General features: G+C 36.2%; 1 protein-coding gene across 5 annotated transcripts; it reads right to left on the bottom strand.

Annotated features, from left to right (window-relative positions):
- Positions 1-298: 298 nt before the first annotated feature.
- snx11 (sorting nexin 11) lies at positions 299-9321 on the bottom strand. Of its 5 annotated transcripts, XR_010801933.1 has the most exons (9): positions 6526-6635; positions 6359-6410; positions 5680-5766; positions 5436-5536; positions 5251-5346; positions 4663-4887; positions 4034-4334; positions 3095-3326; positions 2009-2135 (listed from the first exon to the last, which is right to left on the bottom strand). XR_010801933.1 is itself a non-coding variant. In XM_066665608.1 (8 exons), the coding sequence occupies exons 2-8, from the start codon at positions 6401-6403 to the stop codon at positions 2001-2003; spliced, it is 990 nt and encodes a 329-aa protein (XP_066521705.1). In that variant the 5' UTR covers positions 6404-6410; positions 9151-9321; the 3' UTR covers positions 299-2000. The 5 variants fall into 5 exon arrangements, 4 of the variants coding, with proteins under 4 accessions (XP_066521705.1, XP_066521706.1, XP_066521703.1 ...); XM_066665608.1 differs by lacking the exons at positions 3095-3326; positions 6526-6635 and adding an exon at positions 9151-9321 and having other exon boundaries at positions 299-2135; XM_066665609.1 differs by lacking the exons at positions 3095-3326; positions 6526-6635 and adding an exon at positions 8767-8789 and having other exon boundaries at positions 299-2135.
- Positions 9322-10238: the final 917 nt, after the last annotated feature.

Raw genomic sequence — 10238 nt, 5'->3', positions numbered from 1 at the left:
CAGGTATTTATCTAGAGTCAAAAGGTCAGAAAAAAATTAACAAACAAGCTGGACTTGTCATTCTAAACCTTCTGAAGTCTAAGAATATTTTTCACAACAACAGTTCAAATTCATTATTTTTCATTCTTATTTTTATTTATCATTAGCAAGAACATAATTCTGTACATTTACAGTTTGGAGGCTCTGTGCACAGATAGGTTTGACCCTACTAAATCCATTTTTAAATATTAAAAATAAAATCACAGGGATGCACTGTGATGTACATAAGCCAAGTTATGCTAAAACAGTACAAAGTAAAATCTATCATCTTTTCAAAACAAAAATAAGTTGTTTTATTTAAATTAAAAAGGTGCTATTCTGTATTCTCGTTAAAACTATCCCTGCAGATAAACTCTTTCCCAAAATCCCTGTAAACCACAGAAATGCACTTTTTTTTGGCAAATATCCCATTTCAAAATAATAATATCATAGGTAATAAAATCATATAAAGTAACAACTATAACATTTGAAATATAGAAAAGTAAATCTGTGCCCTCTATGGCTAAAAGGATTCTATATTGTCAGTTTCTCCCAATCACCATTCTCGACATTGTAAGCAGTGGTTGTAAGCATAGATAGAGGGCCAGTGATTGGACCATATAATCATCTCCATAACATCAGTGCAACTTCACGATTTTAAGACTGCATCCCTATTAACACCATGAACCCTGTGTGCTGGTTTATTTATTTCTGTTCCTTTGTAAACATTTACACAGTATATTAGTAAGTACTATGTCCATGAACATTTCTCATGGAGAGGTAATTACTCTGCAAATCTGAGCTGAAGAAGAAAAGTAAAAATGCACATAAATGTTTTCATTCCTTAACGAATCAAATTCCATATCAGGGTTTATTAACTAACAGACACCTCTTCTAAAGTTTGTGAATGCAAAAGCTGTAAATTCTCAGTCTTTATACTTCATAGCCCTCTGCATCCCAACAACATATTTAGAGGAGAATATTAAATTGTATCATCTTGTTTTTGTCACAAATGATACACAACACAGCTGGACTTCAGTGATTCAAATCTCTACTGCTGAAAGACATGGGGAAATTACCTAACCATCTATCTAAGTGTTTATAAGTGCAGTTTGGTTTGTAGGGGTCCACATAATGAGCAACTCCTGTAATATTATACTCCTGTAAAGGACCAGTTTTTTGACCTTGAATAATTTAGTAGTGGAATAAAAGCAACAATAAAAAAATTACTTAACAAATAAGCACAGTGTACAAAATATTATGGATGTCATTATATATATATACATATATGAGAGGTGGTTTGAGTGGTGAACCAGCAACCAGAAGGAAGCTGGTTTAAATCCTAAGACAAATCATAGTTAGCCAGCAAAATGACCAACTTCTATTTTAGAATCAATAATAAAAAACAAAATTGCTTAACGGCTATTTTGGCTGCAAATTAAATCAATGAAATGTGGCCTCTACCAGCTGAATAACTGGAGACAGCCTGTTGATAGGGCAAATTTTTGATCACCATTCTTGCACCTTATTTGACAATAAGCCATTTATAATTGATTGTCAGCCATTGTAAGAATGTTGATTAGTGACCAACCATTCCAGACACACAAGGGACAATGCTGACATTTACAAATTCAGCTGCATGGCAGTTGTTGACACAGTGCTCCTGGAAACCAATTTTGAAAGTTTAATCGAATGTGTCCAGAGACCAACATCTGTCTTACAAAGTGTAAGCAGTCAATTGAATATATACTCATCAAGTTTTTAAAAGAGACATTTCCCAAGACCAGCATAAAGAACAACTGACAATACATAATAGACTGACAATGATTGAACTTGCCTGATGAAACATTCACTGAATGGCTCTTTGTTAAATATGGGAAATAAATCCTGATTAATTGTAATGCAAGAGAAAAGAAACTAACAAAAACTACATGAATCATCTTTTCCTGCCTCCCACATATACTCAATGTTGTCTTTCCTCCTCATGCACACTGAGAGACAATGATTTTAAAGACAGAATCAATTAGGAGACATAGATTTCCCCTGGAATCATTTGGTATATCTTGTAGCCATCCAAAATATTTTGTACACTCATTGGTTGTTTCAAACCTCCTCTCCTAAGGGCACACAAAAAGGTAGTGAAATAATCATTAGCTAGAACAGCAAAACAGCCTATACGTGAAAAGCAAAACAGTTGCACAACAGGAATATGTAAGGAATTTATGTTATGGAGCCAGTGGTAAGTTCGTTTAGAGGAGATGTTTGGGGCTTGTTTGCAGAACAAAGTCTGTATCTCAGGCAGTGTAACATTTTTCTGTAGATCATCACTCATGACGCTACACGACACCTACATATGCTTTTTATAATAAGCATTCAACACTTTGTAGGGTGAAATGTATTAAAGCAGCTTTTAAATTTGTTTATGTGGCCTTATTTTACTCGGGTCAGTGATGTCTGCTTATCTCTGGGGTACTTGATCACTGTTTACACTGTTCGTCTTCTCTTTAATGCCCTGGGCTCTGGATGCACCACAAATCTGATAAAGATGAAGCAGTTAAAAATGATGAAAGAAAGATTGATTAGTTAATCACTGCTGCCCTCACAACAGCACTGCTTGCTTCACTGTAGTTCATATCCTAATGTAGTGCAGAATAGGACAGCACACTATTTTGTTTAATAAGCAGTATTGCGATACTGGCCTCTGCAATACTGAAAGTGTAGCTGTTTTCCATATGTACACGGATAGTTTTATACTGGCTGTGTTGAGAAATCCCTGTTGCAGATGAGTTATGAGTTAAGTATTAGTTTAATACACTGCACATTATCATATATCCAGACACTCCTAATTTGTGAATCAGTACTTAATGGTGTGATAATTTTAAGTTGACACGAGATCTACAACACACATATCGGCTGTGAAAGATCTCAGAACGTGGTTAGGTCATCTGTGACATGTAACAATGTAATTAATATAGTGCGGCCCTAACAAATAAAATCATTTAACCCTCAATGTCTAACTGCTTTGGATCCTCAGGGATATTTTCATGGTCTCTCTGGAACCGATTTCTATTCTTACTTGTTTCCACTTGTAGACTTCCCCCTTGTCTTTGACAACAGGCGTTCACTTACAGTGGACTGTTCTCTTCTTCATTTCCTCAAGGTTTCTGTTATTTTAGTCACCATTGGTGTTTCAGCCACTTCCACAAAATATATGTAATTTGTAAAAATCAGGCTTCATTTTGGTCCTCCTTAATAGCTCCTAATGAAAGGCAGGTTGACTCCAAGAGCTGAGGTTAACCAACGGGTATCTGGTTAAAGGAATATAATTTTAGGTTGAGTGTGGTTGCTACAATTTAATAAACACTAAAATGTTATATGTACAGTACTGTGCAAAAGCTTTAGGCACCAGAAACTATGATATTTAAAAAGCTATTTATCTGAGCTAAAAACAAACAAACAAACAAACAACAAATAACATTATTCTATTAAGTGTGATATTCTGTGTGTGAATACGTTGGTTTGACTTTTTCCAAATCTCTCCTAGTGGCAGTCCATATTATTTGAGGTTATCATCCAATACCTAGATTTACTGGTTAATAAACAATGATTTTAAACAATGTGTGCTGTTGATTTAACAAATTAATGCAATCAAGAAGAATCTGAACAAAACATTGTTCTTCAAACTCACACCCACTACTTTATAGAAAAAATCTTATATTTCTTTTTTTTCTTTTTTATATATATATATATATATATATATATATACATACATATATTACCAGGCTGTGTTAGAGTCACTTATTTTTTTTAACTTGTTACAAGTTAAAGTTACATTTTCAGGCATCCCACTAACCAATTGTTAAAATTAAAACATTTTTTTACAGTTTATGACTGAAATAAAAACTTAACTAAAAAAGGAGCATTTAGGATCAGATTCTGATCACTGTTTTTATTCTGAGTTAGTGAATTAAAAAACTATATGTTTTAGCTGAGACATGTCTGTAGCACTGTGTACCTCTGAGTTTGTGTCCGCTCTTGTGTCTTCTTTGTTGTCATGGGTTTGTGTGGTCTCCCGTGGTACATCTTCCTTAGTGTCTTCCAAAAGGGGAACATGATGGTTGTGGACCTCCACCACCAGGTCATTACAACTCCCTCCTTCCTCTATTCTTACTTCCTGCTCATCTTTATACACTGGGTTAGGTTTAGCCATGTTTACTTCACATAATCTTAGCTCTAAAGAGTTGTGGTCAGCAGTGTCCATCACAGGATCGTTTCCACATTCTTTATTTTGGGAAGTGGGAACGTGGGGAGAAGGGCTGTGAGGGGGAAAAAATACATTCCTAAAATGAATGAATGAAAAGTATAGTATATAAAAGTATGTAAAGTGGAGGGCCAAGAGCTATTGCAGTAGGTGGGGGTGGTATTTGTCACTTTATTATAGTTTGTTCAATAAAAAGTTGCAGTTTTGTATGAATTGCCAAGTTTGTAATAAATTCCAGGGGCATCTGTAAGAAAAGGATGTGTACGCGTGTGTGGAGTAACAAGAGACCTTCTCTAACTTCAGATCATTTACTTTATGTATCACATTAGCTGTCAATAGACACCAGTAGCACTGTTTGTATTGTTTACTTCACTTCCACCTACCTCTCCATGGTTTCATAGGAAACTGGAGTGGTACATGTCTCCAATGAGCCATCTTTTTCTTCCTGAGCCCAGCCACGGTTAGAGGAGGCATAGGTTAGGATGGCTTCAGTCACACTGTATGGAGTGTGTCCCTGTACACAGTCCTCAATGTGGCTCACAGGAAGCTGAGTCTGCAGGAATAGATGAAGTTGGCTGTCTGACAGACACACGGTCATGTGCACCACCCTGTTTTGCAAAGACAATGATGAATGAAATGATGCCATAATCACAAGCTGTGACTATGCAAATCTCTGGAATAAGGAAGAAGACTGACGTGAGTGAAACAAATATTTTGCTGCCATAATGCCTTTTGCACTACAGCACACATGCCAGGCTTTGGATATGCCCTTTGTTTAATGTTTAAGAGAAAACAATCAACACATGAGGTGGTTGCGATGAGGAAAAGAAAATGACAAACAAAGGCACAAAATCAAGAAGTGCAGTTTGGCATTCTCAAACAATACTCACGTCCTTCGTGTGTAACTTCAATTAAATACAAAATGTATTGGATATCTTTTTTATCCAGCTTTAGAAAATACACATACTTACTTGTCCAGGAAGCTTTGTAGACCTTTTCTTCTCTTTTCAATAAAGTCTGTGTTGTTAAAGGTAAACAATGCTTTTCCAGGCAGGTCAGGAACAGGTCTGTTTGTCAGAGAGAGTTAAATGTATACTATTATACATATAGGATTTCTGATCCATTCAGAATTCAGAATTTTCACAAATCAACTTACACAAGGCCAGCATTCTTTTGCAGTTTCCTTTTCAGCCACACAAACTCACTGTACCGACGGCGCACACAGGAGGTTTTAGCTGTGAATGCCTTGCTGTTAGTCTTGGAACAGAAACAAAAAAACTCAGGTGACATAAGAAAATAATACTTACTTTGTAGAACAGTTTATACATTTTACATTGAACTCATATTTTAAATACATTTAAAAAACATTTATAGGAAAAACCTTTGAATAAGCTACTTACATGAAGGAAAATCTTGAAGTCCACATAAGAGTTCCATGATCCTTCATTCATTACCCGAGGATCTTGAACCCTCACAGTAATGAATTCCTGACGACAACAAAGCGTTTGGATTCAGTAACAATATCTTTATAAGAATTAATTCATCTTTAGATTTTAAAACTTCACATATATTTTAAGATGTTAAAAATGATCAAATTCCTACATTTTATCCAATCTGTGAGTGAGATAAAATAAAAAAAATCCTCCAAAAAAACAAACAAACAAAAAAACTATCAACTACTCAATAAAGCCATTGGATCTTTCAATATAAATGTGCCTAAGTTGAACTTAATTATTTCCTTTTGTAAAAATCATTTGCTTTATAAGAATAGTTATTGAAGAATAACATCATTATAAGTTTTGCTTTAAAACATATTAAAACTCTTTATATGTACACCAAGCACTTATTACAGTTGTCATGAGGAATCCCTGTAGCTATGAAATCATAAATATATTTGAAGAAGATGAATCATAACACCTGCGTGTTACTTAAGGTTTCTAATTCTACTTCTGCTTTTTTTTTTTAATTATTCACAAACCGTAAAGATCAACTGGCCCTAATAATCCAAGTCCAAAATCAGAGTTGTTAGATTTCAGAATAACAGCAAATCCATTAAATAAAATGAGTTTGAGGTCTTACATCTTCCTGACTTTTGATCATCCTACTAAAGTCGAACCAGCACATTGAACATCTGTGGAACGAAGAAGAGAAAGAAAGAAAAGCAAACAGCGTTTAAAATCAGTGGTCAGTTTTTTTCCTAATTTTTCCTCTGTTATCTGCAACACCATGAAGACGTTTTTACTCACTTGTACTTTTCTTTTGGTTCTTGAGTTTGCCAAAATTGTACAATCCTAAACACCTGGCTGAAAAATTCATTGAAGGAAAAGTCCCTCTCCAAGTCTACATCAGGATACATCTCAGCAGTGTGCTGATCTCTCCATCCACAGCAAAAATAAACAGCACACAATCATCTGCCTGCTCTTTGACCTTTGGCAGAAGTACCCCCACCCCATTCCCCAGCCCCTTTATTTGCCTTAACCTATTCATCACCAGCAACAGCACAGTACAATGAGACAATGCCACAGAACCTGTTTTGATTAATTTAATTTAATGTAATTTAAATGATAAAATTAGGATATTGTATTGATTCATTTAAAAAATATATGTCACGCAGCTCCATGATCTTAGGGTTGTGGGTGACTGTCTGTGAGGTGTTTAGTGTGTTCTCCCTGTGTCCACGTGAATTTCCTCCCATGGTCCAAAAACACACGTTGGTACATGGATTGGCTACTAAAAGGTGTCCATAGGTGTTAATGTGTGAGCGTGTGTCGCCCTGTGAAGGACTGGCGCCCCCTCCAGAGTTTGGTGCCTTGTGCCCAGTGATTCCGGGTAGGCTCCAGACCCTCCACGACCCTGAACTGGATAAGCGGTTACAGACAATGAATGAATGGTATGTATATTTACAGTTCATGCTTAGCAAACATTACACGTTGTTTATATTGGCCGTATTTATTATGGGACAGCGGAGAAATTTTTTTAACTGTCACTGTGTCAATCCCATCAAAAGGCATGAAAATTGTGGGTGATGGCAGTGGTGGAACAGCACTGTTTCCTCCTTCAACATCCACCCCACCCCTACCGCTGGTTATGTATTTGGTTGCTGTCCCTAGTGCACCAGTGTGTTCGTGTGTGTGTTCACTGCTACAGCTGGGTTAAATATTGAGGCATAAATTTGATGTATTTTGTGCAATGACAAGAAATACATTTTTTTTCTTTCTTTAACTGTACTCAGTGTCATTTTTGTACTATTCTTTCTGGTAGATGTTAATTTGCATTTGGTTGACCTGTACTTGCACTGTGTGACAATAAAGGTGTATTTTTCTATCCAAAAGCAAATATTTCCATACATATAGGAATAAACAGATATTTAAAATGTCAGACGTGGACATAAATGGGTTAATAAACAGATGACAGGAATGCCATTGATCATTGCTCAATCCTGGAACTTGATTTTCCGATACAGATAAAGAATGGCCCAAGTCAAAGGAAGATGAGCCTAACTATGTGAGCAAACTCATTAAATGCTGTACATGTTTACTGGTCGTATTGATTTATGGTAGTTTCAGCTTGTTCAGCAGTAGAAGTCTGATTTTATCTGAAGGCTCTCCATCCATTTCTGTCTGCTTTAATTATAGGAAAAGTCTAGGCCTGCTTTAGTCACACCCCCTTACTACACAACAGAAAGCAAAGGAGTTGAAGTGTCCATATGAACGAAAAACTAATTTTTCACAATTTACAATCAATCCCCTGACTAAATATGGAAAATAAGCTGCAAATCAGTCATCCTGTTTGTCCTCATACTCACACACACATACACACACATATACACACACACACATTCAGGAATTCACCTACAGAAGAAGTAGTAAAATACCTGGGAAATTACCAATAGGGGTCATGTTTGAACAGAAGCTGAAATATTACAAAGAAAATACAGCATTGTCCAAATTAAAGCCGGCATACCTGAGCAGCTTTCAGTTCAGTTTCAGAGTGTGTCAATCATTTTATACAACAACAAAAAACCCATCTGTGGCCAATTCTGAATGACAACAAATTGTTAAACAAAATGATATCTGTAACAAACTCAATTGTCCCCCTTCAATAATTTAATTAGCAATTAAACACTTAAAAACAAATCTAAATTCCTCAAAATTACATTTAGAAGCTCTGTCCAAGAAATAAAACAATGATTAAAACAGCTTATATGAAACCAAACATTATTGCCTTCAATTAATATGCAACACCACTGCTGTCAAAAAAAGCTAGCGATACGTATCTCCATTTTTGTGGATTTTAGTACATTATTGGAAAACAGCAGCTGTCCTTCACAGTGTATGAAAAAATTTTGATGAATGGACCAATAGAAACGCTACAAATTTACGTGGAATACTATCTTTTACACTGACCTCCACTGAACGTTAAGGTTTTTCTTCTACAAAATGTTCTATTTGAGAGAAACATGTTTGTCTTTGGACAACGATAATTACCTGCAGCTTGAAAGCCCCACCCCGCAAGTTGACGGTATTGGGTCCTTAGGTTTGTGACAAATTCTGGCTCTAAATTCGCCCATTTGAGGCAAGCTGTAGTTTTAAAGACGAAGTGCTTCGTCATGCCACCGAGGCTCTTTTTGTTCATGTTACAGCTCCTAGAGTATAAACTTTACCACAAAGGCATGTAACATACCGTATAACGTATACGATGCTCAAATTGAATATTAGGTTTAGTAACATTAGTAAGCTCACACTGTACATGGTATTTATTTTTTTCCCTGTACATCTACGTCACATCCTCGCGCTACGGTGTGGGATGTTTTCGCCAGTCACCTGCAGTTGTGAGACAACAAAACTATACAATCGTGTGAATAGAGTTACCGTGATCAATAAAGCGTTCATCAAGGCGTCCATCATCATCCTCTCTCTCTCTCTCTCTGGGAAAAGAAAACGACACCCACTGGAGGAGCAGCGGACTACTGGAGAAGAGCGAGTGAAACTTTATCTCAGGATGAAGTCGAAGTCAGATTCCCAGCGTCTGCTTCCATCAACAACAACCAGCCTCGGTTTTTTTTTTTTTTTTTTTAACAAAACAGAGCTCCCTCTTCTGGAGTGGAGTAGAGTGAGAGAGAGAGAGAGAGAGAGAGAGTGAGAGAGAGAGAGAGAGAGAGAGAGAGAGAGAGAGAGAGAGAGAGAGAGAGAGAAAGACAGATGGATTTTTTCCTTTAAATAATTTAGTTTACCACAACAACAGCATATATAATGACACCCCACAAAGTCTGCAAGGTGAAGAATACAAACTTTACACAACATATGCTAGTCTTGTCAGCCATGAGAACAAAGAGCCATCCTGGAATTGAAAAAAGAACTGAAAACAAGAAAAAGTCTGAAGTGGGCTTTTATTGACAGATGAGGGGAAATGAGCAAGAAAACCCCGTTTTAGACTGGCCAAAATATTTCACCCTGCTTATTCAAGCCCAATTATGCATACATTTCACTTCTTGAAGAGAAAACTGGATGAGTCTGATTTGGCAGACCTTTTTATCTTTAGTCGTAATGAATCTGTAGAAATTGGTTCAGACACAAACCAGGTAATGCATATAAAATATAAATATTGCACTGCATTTTTATATTCATGTATTTGTTCCAATATTTATGCTAAACTAAGTTTGTAAAAGCATAGTTCATGAATACATAAAAACATAACTGATTCTCAAGCTTATTCTTTGCTCATTTAATGAACATATAAAATGAAATGGTAAACGTGGGTTAGGAGTTTTGGCCCGGCAGACGATCCTGGGCATTGAAGGGACTGAAGTGATGGAAGATCAATCATGTAAAAATAAATGTACACTGATGTTGTAATATGAAGTCAACTCTTAGTGATTTATTCCACTTATTTCCAGTAGTCAAGAGTGAGGTGGGACCTGTTGATTAGAGCAGAGTAACAGAGTGGCCTCTGATGTCAG

Source organism: Hoplias malabaricus, chromosome 3 (genome assembly GCF_029633855.1).
Source record: "Hoplias malabaricus isolate fHopMal1 chromosome 3, fHopMal1.hap1, whole genome shotgun sequence".
Classification (NCBI taxonomy): domain Eukaryota; kingdom Metazoa; phylum Chordata; class Actinopteri; order Characiformes; family Erythrinidae; genus Hoplias; species Hoplias malabaricus.
The sequence above is the reverse complement of the archived record's forward strand: the minus strand, read 5'-3'. Positions and strand labels throughout refer to the sequence as shown.